Here is a 14,576-nt window from a genome sequence, read left to right on the forward strand (position 1 = left end):
GATGCGGCGGTGGTGGTGATGGTGGTGGTGGAGGAGGAGGAAGAGAGTGACCCCCTACCAACCACGCCACAGTCATTAGCGGGGAGAAAAAAGAAAAAGAGAATCCCGTCGCCACGGCAACGGCGGCGGCGCTGCCAAAGCGGCCACAATGAAAAGAAAAAGTGGGTGGGGGGACAGGGGGGGCGTGGGAGGTTGGGAATGAAGGAGGAGGAAGGTGGGGAAGGGGCCTGTGGGTGGAGGTGGAGGTGGAGGTGGGGAGGGCGTGTCTGAGACGATGTGTGTGTGTGTGTGTGACAGATCGAGGTTATGGCGATGATAGAGAGACATAGAGGCAGAGTGACGGCAATGATGACGACGGAGAGAGAGAGCTCTGACAATCAGGTCACGGTTTTCTAGGAGGGACACACACACACACACACACGCACTCGCACGCACTCGTACGTAGCCACGGTGACGTCAGCCGTTGTTTTATTTTTGTCCAAACCGGACGTGTGCCGAACACTTCACCATGACGTCACAACAATAAGGTTCGTTTTTCAAGTGTTCTCCGACGGCACCGCGAGGAATCGGGTCTTGAATGAGTGGGTGATCTTCACCGAAGTGGAAGTAGAATTAAATTAAACACTTCTAAGAGTCTCCGAGGTAAATTTCATATATGACCATGAACATTTCCGCGTCAGATTAGTAAAATAAAGTGTCGTTGGCGAGAGAACGCAGTCAGAACGTTTGGGCGACGCTCAGCCTGAGCGGCTCAGGTGCTGGTTTACATTCAAAATGGAAACGAAGAAGAGTTTACGCTTTATTTTGGAGCTGTTAAAGCATGGGCTTTTATTATGAAGGACTGAAGTTTGGTCCTGGATGTTTGGACAAAATTGATGGGCTTTTATTGTGAAGGACTGAAGTTTGGTCCTGGATGTTTGGACAACATTTATGGGCTTTTATTGTGAAGGACTGAAGTTTGGTCCTGGATGTTTGGACAACATTGATGGGCTTTTATTGTGAAGGACTGAAGTTTGGTCCTGGATGTTTGGACAACATTGATGGGCTTTTATTGTGAAGGACTGAAGTTTGGTCATGGATGTTTAGACAACATTGATGGGCTTTTATTGTGAAGGACTGAAGTTTGGTCCTAGATGTTTGGACAACATTGATGTGCTTTTATTGTGAAGGACTGAAGTTTGGACAACATTGACGGACTTTTATTGTGAAGGACTGAAGTTTGGTCCTGGATGTTTGGACAACATTGATGTGCTTTTATTGTGAAGGACTGAAGTTTGGTCCTAGATGTTTGGACAACATTGATGTGCTTTTATTGTGAAGGACTGAAGTTTGGACAAAATTGAAGGACTTTTATTGTGAAGGACTGAAGTTTGGACAACATTGATGGGCTTTTATTGTGAAGGAATGAAGTTTGGCCCTGGCTGTTGTGACAAAATTGAAGGACTTTTATTGTGAAGGACTGAAGTTTGGACAAAATTGAAGGACTTTCATTGTGAAGGACTGAAGTTTGGACAACATTGATGGACTTTTATTGTGAAGGACTGAAGTTTGGACAACATTGATGGGCTTTTATTGTGAAGGACTGAAGTTTGGACAACATTGATGGGCTTTTATTGTGAAGGACTGAAGTTTGGACAACATTGATGGGCTTTTATTGTGAAGGACTGAACTTTGGACAACATTGATGTTAATGTGGACGGCCAGCAGCTCCAGGTGACCTGTCAATCAAAGGGTAGCCCCGCCCCCACGCCTCCCCTGCTTTATGGTCTATTTGACTCTAAAAGCTTCCTGTTGCTCTCCTGTGTTAGCATCCATCCACTTCCTCCTGTCAGAAGAAAGCAACAAAACAGTAACAATGACACAGAAACCAGCTGTCTTACACACACACACACACACACACACACACACACACACACACACACACACACACACACACACACTCCTCAGACAGACACTAAAGTCAACCCCGTGAATGTGTTTCCTGCGTCTGAGGTTGATTTTGGCTGACGAGCACTTTGACTTTAGTGTTAGCTTAAGAGAAGTGCCCCGACCACAGCTTTGCGGTCGGGGCTGTGCACGTGTGTGTGTGTGTGTGTGTGTGTGTGTGTGTGGGGGGGGGGGGGGTAATATGTATTTAACGTTGTGCAGAGTGCACTAACTCTGTCTCTCGTGTGTGTGTGTGTGTGTGTGGGGGGGGTAATATGTATTTAACGTTGTGCAGAGTGCACTAACTCTGTCTCTCGTGTGTGTGTGTGTGTGTGTGTGTGTGTGTGTGTGTGTGTGGATAAGAGGGCGTGCAGGGCAGCGGTGGCCAGCTCTTGCGTCAGCAGGGTGTGGTGTGATAACAGCCAGGCAGCTTCTCTTTCGTTCTCGGCTTCTCTCGCTCTTTCTGCCAGACACACGGAGACACACCCAGCCCGCCCCTGCGTGGAGATACACACTGTGTTCCTGTTGTTGTTGTTGTTCTTGGAGCAACATTACAACGAGTCAAAGGTTGATAGTGTGTCACTGCTCTGGAAGTAGACGAATTAATGTGAACGCTTCATTTAAAGAGGTCTGAGAGTGACTCAGGGCGCCCTCCCACTGTGCCTCCGTCCCGTGCCCCGTGCTTTAGGGTCCTTGTCCCCCCCTCCAGGCCCGTTTGTACTCACACTACCTGGGCCTCGGAGAATGCTTCTTGCTGCCTCTACGTCATCACGCCGTAACACGTCACACGCATTGATGACGTCATGGCGATGCGTGGCTTTGTTTCCAGATCTTTCCGTAGACCTCAGAGTTTTTGTCGTCTTGTCGACTGTTTTTGAATCTTTTCATCGACCAAATCTGCAGTAAACACTCCACCTCCGCATCACACCAACGTGAACCTTTCACCGCCATTGTTTGAAATGTCCGCGCATGGTCCCTCCTTCTTTTTTCTACGTCCCAACAGGCGCACAGGAAATGACCTCAGAGCCGCCGTAGGCCTCGTGCTCGTACACGTGCGCACGCTCGTGCTCGTACACGTGCAAACGTGCTCTACAAAAGCCCACCTCTCCCAAACGGGCCGTGGACGGCAAGCGTGCCGCTCCTAGACGCGGTACGGTTGCACTCACACTGGTCAAAGGAACCAGACTTTAGCCGTGGAACGTGCTCGGGCACGGTACGGAGGCACAGTGGGAGTGCGCCCTAAGACGATTATTTTAAGTTTTCTGAAGGATTTCTAATATTTGGCTTTGATTTAAGTAAGTACAGCACGTCATTTATGGTCTCAGCAGCACCTGAAGCATCCCCACAGACCCCTTTCAGTATTTTTGAATGTTTGCGGTCCCTTAAGTCGAGACGTGACGCGTTTGTTTTTATTGTTTTTGTGTTTTTTTTGTTTTTCAAATGATAAAAAAACAAGATCCTTAACACAGGAAGTTCCCAACCAGCCTCCTCCAGACGCCCAACTGTGCCCGGCTCAGCCCTGTGACTTATTAACCAAGCCCCACCCTTTCACACACACACACACACACACACACACTCACACACACACACACACACACACACACACACACACACACACACACACACACACACACACACACTCAGGGAGGAGGAAGAAAAATGAAAAAGGGAGGAGTGTGTGAATCTGTGTTCATCGAGGCCTCCTAACCTACGAGGGGTCTTCTCTCTCAGGGCTGAGGCTGTTAGGGGAGGGGTGTGTGTGTGTGTGTTTGTGTGTGTGTGTGTGTGTGTGTGTGTGTGTGTATTTTAAGGACTCCAGTTACAGGAGTTGTGCAATGTTTGGACCCTCGACTGGAAGCCAATGGGAACTGACCTCCCTGCCCTCTCCCAACGTCTCCTCTCCTCTGTCCTGCGTTCAGCTGCAGTAACTTATCAAATCTAAGTTAAAGAAGTAAAGGTAAAGCTTCCGGGCGCTCTCAGGGGGACGCAGGTGACGCAATGATGACACGTCCTTGGCCAGTTTGACCAAAAGTGACCTAAAGTGAGTCTTGACTGCGTTCTGCTGTCATTTACAGTCGCCTTTCTCCCGTATCTGCACGACTCTGGGGCTTCAGGAGCGACTCAGCTTCCACCCTCAGCTGCTCGGTTTCAATAATGTCGCGCCGTAAACACATCACGCAACGGCGACGCACGGTCGGCCGGCGAGCTGCCGCGCAATGTCTATGAAAACCTGCAGAGTGGAAATAAGCGACAGGAATGTGCTGAAACCTTTTGTTTCCTCAGCGTAACGATCCACTCCCGATCCAGGTCATAGTTCGTCAGGTGTCATACGAGTTTTTGTGCGTCGATGTTCCCCGAACCTGTTGATGAAAATAAGTTAATGAGTAAATAAAGTTGTAGTCGGTTAGAGTTTCCGCGTAATTCTCTGTTAAGTTCCCGTTTATCAAAGAGTGCATCAAAACAATGGTGATCGATCACATGACCCACTAATGGAAGAGCTGAGAAACACGGTGTGAGCGTCCGTGGCGACTTTACCGTGCTGAAATCAAATGCGGTGCTCAGTTAGGGCGCCCTCCCACTGTGCGTCCGTCCCGTGCCCCGTGCTTTAGGGTCCTTGTCCCCCCCTCCAGGCCCGTTTGTACTCACACTACCTGGGCCTCGGAGAATGCTTCTTGCTGCCTATACGTCATCACGCCGTAGAACTTCACACGCATTGATGACGTCATGGCGATGCGTGGCTTTGTTTCCAGATCTTTCCGTAGACCTCTGAGTTTTTGTGCGTCTTGTCGACTGTTTTTGAATCTTTTCATCGACCAAATCTGCAGTAAACACTCCACCTCCGCATCACACCAACGTGAACCTTTCACCGCCATTGTTTTAAATGTCCGCGCATGGTCCCTCCTTCTTTTTTCTACGTCCCAACAGGCGCACAGGAAATGACCTCAGAACCGCCGTAGGCCTCGTGCTCGTACACGTGCACACGCTCGTGCTCGTACACGTGCAAACGTGCTTTACTAAAGCCCACCTCTCCCAAACCGGCCGTGGACGGCGAGCGTGCCGCTCCTAGACGTGGTACGGTTGCACTCACACTGGTCAAAGGATCCAGACTTTAGCCGTGACACGTGCTCGGGCACGGGACAGAGGCACAGTGTGAGGGCGCCCTTAGTGACGCTTGTTTACGTCGTTCCTGTCAGTGCGGAGCATGCGAAGGCATCACACCGCATCGCTGCAGGTGAGAGCTGCCGATCTGCTGACGCTGGCGACGCTGTTCACGTTCCAAAGGAATGCTGGGAGATGTAGTCCCAGAAACTCGCCTGCAGTTCATTCATTCATTCCTCTTCAACCTCTTGTCCCTGTCGGGGTCGCGGGGGGGCTGGAGCTGATCCCAGCTGACATCGGGCGTGAGGCGGGGTCCACCCTGGACAGGACGCCAGTCTATCACAGGACACATAGAGACGAACAGAGACAGACAACCATTCACACCTACGGGTGATTTAGAGTCATCAATTAACCGAACACCTGCACGTCTTTGGACTGTGGGAGGAAACCGGAGAACCCGGAGAAAACCCACGCAGACACAGGGACAACATGCAAACTCCACACAGAACGGCCCCAGCCGGGATGCGAACCTGGAACCTTCTCGCTGGGAGGCGACAGTGCTAACCACCACACCACCGTGTACTAAATCGGACCTCACTTGGAGTCTGATCATATAATATTTTCTCACAGATCCATAACTCCTTCCTGAGACCTTGGGCTTTCACGTGTTGTTCTCTGTTTGTTGTGGGTACGATCGTCGTTGCGTGGCATCAGAATGATTGAACATGGGGCTTAAACTGTGCACGGTGCACGATCGTGTTGTGTTTTTCATGAGAATTGACGCCGTTAAAACCTACAAAGCTGCAGAAACTCCCACTGTGACTGAACCCGAGCTCCGGCTGCTCTGACAAATGACAGTTTTACACGTGAACGCTATCGACAGGGGCGTCGGGAGGATGTCAGACGGCGCCCGTGACCTGAGATTGAACCCGTAAGGGAAACAAACAGTCGGACGTTATGGTTTTTATTCTGCTTATCTCTCACGATGACACCGAAGCTGCTGCTGCTGCTGCTGCTGCTGCTGCTCAGTGAAATAACAACGCAAGAGTCCAACGGGAGAGAGCAGCGGAGTGGGGCAATCCCCTCCCAACCCCCCGCCCAAAACACACACACACACACACACGCACGCACGCACGCACACACACACAGGGCCGGGGGTGTGGAGAGAGGCAGCAGTGACAGGGAGGACGGCGCTGACCCAGATAGTGTCTCCGTCCCACCCTCTCGCTCTCAAACGCACTGTGTAAAAAGAAGAGTTTCCATTTCCCCGTGAATCTTTCTGTCGGGTTTGAATCTGCGGGGGATGTTTTTGGGTCGTGCACAGATGCTAAATGACTTTATTAATTAATATATGACATATTTAAACACACGTACATGTTTGTTTGTGTTATATTTAACGGTTAAAGCCATAAAAAATGTGTCAACCAGGAGAAATAAAGTGTTATATTCAATAAAAACTGCTCCATTTTAACTAAAAATACATAAAAATAATGGTTAAAAAGATGAATGAATGAATCTAAAGGTGACGGTTAAGTTTATCTAAAGGTGACGGTTAAGTTTAATCTCTAAAGGTGACGGTTAAGTTTAGTCTAAAGGTGACGGTTAAGTTTAATCTCTAAAGGTGACGGTTAAGTTTAGTCTCTAAAGGTGACGGTTAAGTTTAGTCTCTAAAGGAGACGGTTAAGTTTAGTCTCTAAAGGTGACGGTTAAGTTTAGTCTCTAAAGGAGACGGTTAAGTTTAGTCTCTAAAGGAGACGGTTAAGTTTGGTCTCTAAAGGTGACGGTTAAGTTTAGTCACTAAAGGTGACGGTTAAGTTTAGTCTCTAAAGGAGACGGTTAAGTTTAGTCTCTAAAGGTGACGGTTAAGTTTAATCGCTAAAGGTGACGGTTAAGTTTAGTCTCTAAAGGAGACGGTTAAGTTTAGTCTCTGAAGGTGACGGTTAAGTTTAGTCTCTAAAGGTGACGGTTAAGTTTAATCTCTAAAGGTGACGGTTAAGTTTAGTCTCTAAAGGTGACGGTTAAGTTTAGTCTCTAAAGGTGACGGTTAAGTTTAATCTCTAAAGGAGACGGTTAAGTTTAGACTAAAGGTGACGGTTAAGTTTAGTCTCTAAAGGTGACGGTTAAGTTTAATCTCTAAAGGAGACGGTTAAGTTTAGACTAAAGGTGACGGTTAAGTTTAGTCTCTAAAGGTGACGGTTAAGTTTAGTCTCTAAAGGTGACGGTTAAGTTTAGTCTCTAAAGGAGACGGTTAAGAATAGTCTCTAAAGGTGATGGTTAAGTTTAGTCTCTAAAGGTGACGGTTAAGTTTAGTCTCTAAAGGTGACGGTTAAATTTAATCTCTAAAGGTGACGGTTAAGTTTAGTCTGTAAAGGTGACGGTTAAGTTTAGTCTCTAAAGGTGACGGTTAAGTTTAGTCTCTTAGGGCGCCCTCCCACTGTGCCTCCGTCCCGTGCCCCGTGCTTTAGGGTCCTTGTCCCCCCCTCCAGGCCCGTTTGTACTCACACTACCTGGGCCTCGGAGAATGCTTCTTGAACTCCAGTGCCGTGCGCGTGTGAACGGGGCTTTCGTAGATTGCTGCGGCTGTTGCTCGGGAACCCCCCCCCCCCCCATGAAGTCCTCACTGAGCTCTGGAATCAGTCAAATAGTTTCCCCGAGGTCAACGCGAGGGTTTCCTCCGTGCAAAGATCCTGTCTCTGTGTGACTTCCTGTCCTGCTCGTCCTTCTCGGCCCCCGCCCTGACTTCCTGTGGTGGGATCAGCGTCACACCCACCGCGCCCTTCTTATTCCTGGACGTCCACAGTGGGAGTGTTAGATCAAGTTTAGCTCTGATAAATGCATTAAAAGTCAAATCTATACTAAAAGCACACCTGAATAAACTCTGTCTGGTAACGGGAGAGGCACACACACACACACACACACACACACACACACACACACACACACACCTGGCTCCTCACTGTACACCTTCCCCTCCGCTGCCTCGTCTGTGGATCAAGTGGGATTTGCGGAACATCGCAGTGTTTGCTTCCTTTAGTCCGCAGCGGTGGGACGGAGCCACACAAAGTTCAGAGCACTTCACATTTCAGTTCAGTGTGTTTCTCTCCCGCTGAGTTACTGCCTATCGTGCGTGGCTCCGTCCGAACTCCACCTCGCCGGAGCTCCACGTCAGGTTTAAACAAACGCTAAAGGAATTATCTGCAAATCCTCCTGGATCCCGGCCGGGCTGCAGCACTTCACCCCCCGATCCAAAACCCTGTTAGCAGATTTACTTTGGACTCGCGGGTCGTGAAGTGCTACGGCGAGTACGCAGGATTCAGGGCTTTTCAACTCTGAAGCTGTTGTTGAAGACCGACGCGACTTTCCCACTGTACAAAAACACACTTTTGTGTTTAGTGGGAAAGGTTGAAATCTGCAGTCGTCCTGAGTGTGTATCGGCTGCAGCTCGTGGATTAAAGAAGATGCAAAACAATTAAAAAACAAACTGACTTTAAACAACAACAACTCAAAATCCCAACAAACAAACACAAAATGAGCAGAAAGACACGGAAAATTAGTAAAATAGGTGCAAAAAGAGCACAAGGGGGATGCAAAGAGATGCAAAATGACTAGAAATGTAAACAGACCAACTACAAACAAACCAAAAATGACCACAAACAACCAAGATGACTACAAACAAGTGTAAAAATACTGACAAAACCAAACAATACTGACTACAAATGACTCAAAATGACCACAAATAAATGCAAATCGACTAAAAATTGTGGAATGACCGTTAATAGTTGCAAAATGATCACAAAAGTCATGACAAATAGAAACTAAATGACACTAAACAACCAAAACCAAACAAATAGTGACCACAAATGACTCAAAATGGCCACAAATAAATGCAAAGCAACTCAAAATCGACGTAAAAACTCCACAAAAGGTGCAAAATTGCGTAAAGTGGATGCAAAACCGTCACTAAGGTTTGCAGAATGACCACAAATTGACCTTTAAGTCATTACAAAGAGAAACAAAATGACATTAAACAACCAAAACCAAACTAATAGCGCCCACAAATGACTCAAAATGACCACAAATAAATGCAAAATGTCTAAAAATCGACGTAAAACCACCACAAAAGTATGCAAAATGACTACAAAGACATGTAGAATGACCACAAATAGTTGCAAAATGATCACAAATTGACCCAAAGTCATTACAAACGGCCAAAACCAAACAAATAACGACTAAAAATGACTCAAAATGACCACAAAGAAAATACAAAGTGACTCTAAAAGTTACAAAGTTAGAAGTTGAGAGAGTTCCTGTGCAGAAAGAGCCGGGGGCCTCTGACGTGTCCGTGCCCAGGGGCCCGTTAGCTCATAATCCGCCCGTGTACAGACAGGAAACCAACACACGCTCAGTGTAAAGATGAATCCGTAGTTTCACTTTTAACCTCCGAGCTGCAGTGCATTGTGGGCCGTCCCCTGCTCCTGGTGTTGGTGTCACTCCAGAGCCCGGCTGGGGGGAAGGTGTGGCGTGGAGCGTCCTCTACCTTTGTTTAGAGACACAGAGGGGGCTCTGTCCCATCACAAAGGGCCTGAGAGAGCAGTGTGTGTGTCCCCTCTGAGTGTGTGTGTGTGTGTGTGTGTGTGTGTGTGTGTGTGGGAGGGTGGTGCCTGCAGCCACACCCAGGCTGATTGGCTGAGGCCACACCTCGCTGTGGAATCCTCTGGAGCTGGGTCCCATGTTGTGTGCAGTCCCAGGCTCAACTCCACACAGGAAACGCTCCACACAAGGATAAAAAGCAGCATTTTTAAAAGGCCGAGCGGGATTTTTCCACCGTGCCAACGCGGCAGAGTCTGTGCCGAGTGTCTGGAGTTTGCAGGAGTGAGTACATTTACTGAATAACTTCCTAAACTATCATGAACGCGTCTGTTTTTACCGGAATATTCTGAATTAGTGTGCTTTCAAAGAGCCCAACCATCTGGTTTTTGGAGATTTTAGAGGGAAACGATTCAGAGATGTGGTGAATTTACCTTTTCTATTAATAATAATGATAATAATCATAATAATAAACGTGTTATATACATTTGTAAAGCAGCTTTTATACATGAAATGCAGCCCAGAGTGCTTTAGAACAAAGAAACTACACACACAGACACAGGATGAACACAAAAACAGTCAAACACAAATGAAGAGCTCTTTTCCAAAACGAGATAAAAGCCACATTTAATAAAAATGTGTTTGTCATGCCACCTATTCACTGCTTCATCAGTGTTTCTGCCAAATCGCTTTATTTCCCTGTTTAAAATGGTCTCAAGATGCAGTTCCTTTCCAAAAGGACACTAAACGACCAAAACCAAACAAATAATGACTAAAAATCGACGTAAAAACGCCACAAAAGGTGCAAAATTACCAAAAGTGGATGCAAAACCGTCACAAATGTGCAAAATGACCACAAATTGACCCAAAGCTTTTACAAAGAGAAACAAAATGACACTAAACAACCAAAACCAAACACATAGTGACTACACATGACTCAAAATGACCACAAATAAATGCAAATCAACTAAAAATTGACTTAAAAACATAAAAAAAGGTGCAAAATTACCAAAAGTGGATGCAGACCATCACAAAAGTATGCAAAACGACTACAAAGACATGTAGTATGACTGTTAAAAGTTGTAAAATGACCACAAATTGACCCAAAGTAATTACAAACGACCAAAACCAAATAAACAGCGACTACAAATGACTCAAAATGACCACAAATAAATGCAAATCAACTAAAAATCGATGTTAAAACTCGACAAAAGGGGTAAAATTGCGTAAAGTGGATGCAAAACTGTCAAAAACGTATGTAAAATGACTTCAAAGACATGCAAAATGACCACAAATTGACCCTAAAGTCATTACAAAGAGAAACAAAATGACACTAAACAACCAAAACCAAACAAACAGCGACTACAAATGACTGAAAATGAACACAAATAAATGCAAATCAACTAAAAATCAATGTAAAAACACAGAAAAAGCTGCAAAATAACTCAAAGTGGATGCAAAACCATCACAAAAGTGTGCAAAATGACTACAAAGACATGTGGAATGACCATAAATAGTTGCAAAATGACCACAAAGTCATTTCAAAGAGAAACAAAATGACACTAAACAACCAAAACCAAACAAATAGCGCCCACAAATGACTCAAAATGACCTCAAATAAATGCAAAAATGACTAAAAATCGACGTAAAAACACAGTTAAAGTGGAAAATTACTCAAAGTGGATGCAAAACCATCACAAGGGTGTGCAAAATTGCTACAAAGACATGTGGAATGACCATAAATAGTTGCAAAATGACCAAAAAATTGACCCAAAGTCATTACAAACGACCAAAACCAAACAAACAGCGACTGAAAACGACTCAAAATGACCACAAAGAAAACACAGTGACTCAAAAAGTTAAGAGTTGAGAGAGTTCCTGTTTAAAATGGTCTCAAGATGCAGTTCCTTTCCAAACCGCGACAAGCGCCGAACCTATTTTTAGCCTGAATGCGATACGTCCTCTCGACCAATCAGAATCCAGCGAGCGTTCTAGGCGATCCAACATGGCGGCGCTCTGAAGCGAAGAGGTGATGTTTAAATGAACAAATGTTTAAAGCACAAATGTTCAACTCCAGGTCGATGCAACAGGTCACCGCACAACCAGTGTGTGTGTTTGAGCGTCTGTTGCACTGTGGGAAAGAAGGCGACCCTCCACGGACACTTCCTGTCTTGAGCGCACGGAGCGGCGTGAGAGTCGCCCTGTCGTGGTCGCTCTACGGTGCGCGGAGGTTCAACCACCAACGAGCTGCTTCCTGTTTGAACGCTTCCGCTGAAACGGCGTCTGCGACCGCAGCGGCTTCAGGAGGAAGAGAATCAAACTGAATCAGACAGGAAGTGATCTTTTTCACAACTTCCACTCGATGTGCAGGGTTCAAACCGGGGGTCAGGGGCCGGCGGAGGGTCGGCTGAGTCGGCACGCGTGCTCAGAAAAGTGCAAGAAATCACCTGGATCGGGCGAGTGACGGAGCGCCGGAGCGACAGGAAATGACCTGATGGATGATCCCGGCCCGAGCCTGAAAGCTCGCTCTTCTGTTACGTACGTGAAATCGTAAAAATCAGACAGAGTTGTTGTCTGGTTCCGTGTTTTCCCGTTTGGGAGAGGTGGGCTTTAGTAAAGCGCGTTTGCACGTGTACGAGCACGAGGCCTACGGCGGTTCTGAGGTCATTTCCTGTGCGCCTGTTGGGACGTAGAAAAAAGAAGGAGGGACCATGCACGGACATTTCAAACAATGGCGGTGAAAGGTTCACGTTGGTGTGATTGGGTGTCGTCTGCGTGATTGTTACTTTGCCAGATTACACATCTAACAGGTATCCGCATTTGAACGGCCGCCAAGTGACACCAACGCTTCACCTGTTTATAACAAAAACACAAAGCAGGTCGAGCCAGAGGCGACGTGCCAACGCCGACGTCGCCTTTGTAACCGTTGTGTCGGCTACGGTCATGGAAAAGCTGCGTTATACCTTTGGCGCAGAGTGGGAGGGTAAGGGCGCACTCACACTGTTCCTCCGTACCGTGCCCAAACACGGCTTTGTTTCCAGATCTTTCCGTAGACCTCAGAGTTTTTGTGCGTCTTGTCGACTGTTTTTGAATCTTTTCATCGACCAAATCTGCAGTAAACACTCCACCTCCGCATCACACCAACGCGAACCTTTCACCGCCATTGTTTGAAATGTCCGCGCATGGTCCCTCCTTCTTTTTTCTACGTCCCAACAGGCGCACAGGAAATGACCTCAGAACCGCCGTAGGCCTCGTGCTCGTACACGTGCGCACGCTCGTGCTCGTACATGTGCAAACGTGCTTTACTAAAGCCAGCACATAAAAGTGAAACTGAAAGTATTCTCTCTTATTTTGTAGTTGAATAAACTTCTGTAAAGAACGTCGTGGTGCAGCTCGTCTCCACTTCCAAATGTCATCAGTGCAGGACTTTTTGTTTCGGAGAGTCGGGTCTCAGGGGCAGCAGCTTTAGTAGGGGACCCCAAACTTCCCTTTCCCGGGCCACATTAACCAGCTCTAACTGGGGGATCCTGAGGCGTTCCCAGGCCAGTGTGGAGATCTAATCTCTCCACCTGGTCCTGGGTCTTCCCCGAGGCCTCCTCCCAGCTGGACGTGCCTGGAACACCTCCCTAGGGAGGCGCCCAGGGTTCATCCTTACCAGATGATCCTGAACCACCTCAACTGGCTCCTTTCAACGCAAAGGAGCAGCGGCTCTACTCCGAGTTCCTCACGGATGCTGAACTTCTCCCCCTCTCTCTAAGGGAGACTCCAGCCCCCCTCCTGAGAAAACCCATTTCAGACGCTTGGACCTGGACCTGGTTCTTTGGGTCCTGACCCAGCCCTCATCTCTCTCTCTCTTTATATATATATATATTAAGCTCCCTGGCCTCTGGTAGAGGACCCGAGCTCAGAGAGAGGGTCAACCACCCGCGGAGGATGATTAGAAGATTTAAAAAACATTTTTAAACGTATATATCGTGCACAAAACTTTGCGTCTTTGTGTGTTTTGTCTGTTGCGTCCTTTATCCAACTGTATACCTTATTTTTTTATCCCTACACACACGTGTGCACTGAGCAGGAGCTGCGTTTAGTCTCCTTGTGCTGTGTAAAGTGACACTAACAAGGCGTCATGATGCCGATTCAAAGGCGGTCGACCCGCGGTGACTCGTGCCGTGTCCGAGTTTACAATGCCGGTGTCGTGAGGACCTCCGCGGACCCAGAGACCCGCGTGTTATTGGTCTGCGTGGACGCCTCGCCTCACGCTGGAGTCAGTATCTGTCCGCGTGACAAGTTCTCAGACTGAGTCGAGGCTCATTTCAGATGTGTGAGAAAAGGAAGTGGGGAGAAAATGGAGAGAGCAAAGAAGAAGAAGAAGAAGAAGAAGAAGGGGTGTGTGCACGACGGGAAGTGTGTGTGTGTGTGTGTGTTGAGTCGCTCTGCCTCGACACTCCCCACACCTCTCTCTCTCTCTCTCTCTCTGTGTGTGTGTGTGTGTGTGTGTGTGTCGCTCGGCTTCCAGATAAAGGGTGTGTCCGCCTGCCTGAGCTGAAAGGGAGGGAGGGGTCAGTTCACAGCTACTCCTCCCTGCTCTCTCTCTCTCTCTCTCTCTCTCTCTCTCTCTCTCTCTCTCTCTCTCTCTCTGTATCTCTGTTAGTTCTCGTTCGCTCTCATTCCCTCACTGGCAGCCTCAGGATTAGGCCTTTTGTTTCTCTCTGCCTCTTTCATTTTCTATCTTTTCCCTTTAAACCCAGTGTGTGTGTGTGTGTGTGTGTGTGTGAGTGTGTGTGTGTGTGTGTGTGTTTGCCCCTCTCCCCTGGCTGAAGGCGCATGTTTAGAGCGGAGGTAATGCTGTTTTTTGGTTGTTGCGTGCCATTTCCTGTCTTACTTCCTCTCCTACCTGTCTCGTGCGTCCTCTTCCTCTTGCTCTTCTTGTCTTCTTCTCCTCCCCCTCTCACCAACCACCCCCC

General features: G+C 47.5%; 1 protein-coding gene across 3 annotated transcripts in view; it reads left to right on the forward strand.

Moving 5' to 3' along the window:
- The window catches only part of klf8 (Kruppel like factor 8), a 66,282-nt gene that overhangs the window by 11,763 nt on the left and 39,943 nt on the right, over positions 1 to 14,576 (forward strand). The window contains exon 1 of one of the 3 annotated variants that reach the window (XM_083927686.1): positions 14,324 to 14,451. The exons of the other annotated variants lie outside the window; for them this stretch is intronic. Within the exon in view, the coding sequence (XP_083783812.1) occupies positions 14,437 to 14,451 (15 nt within the window). The 5' untranslated portion in view covers positions 14,324 to 14,436. Of the gene's footprint in view, positions 1 to 14,323; positions 14,452 to 14,576 lie in introns of those variants that run through there. 3 annotated transcript variants of the gene reach the window in all.

This window comes from Echiichthys vipera, assembly GCF_963691815.1.
Source record: "Echiichthys vipera genome assembly, chromosome: 14".
In the NCBI taxonomy this organism is placed as follows: domain Eukaryota; kingdom Metazoa; phylum Chordata; class Actinopteri; order Perciformes; family Trachinidae; genus Echiichthys; species Echiichthys vipera.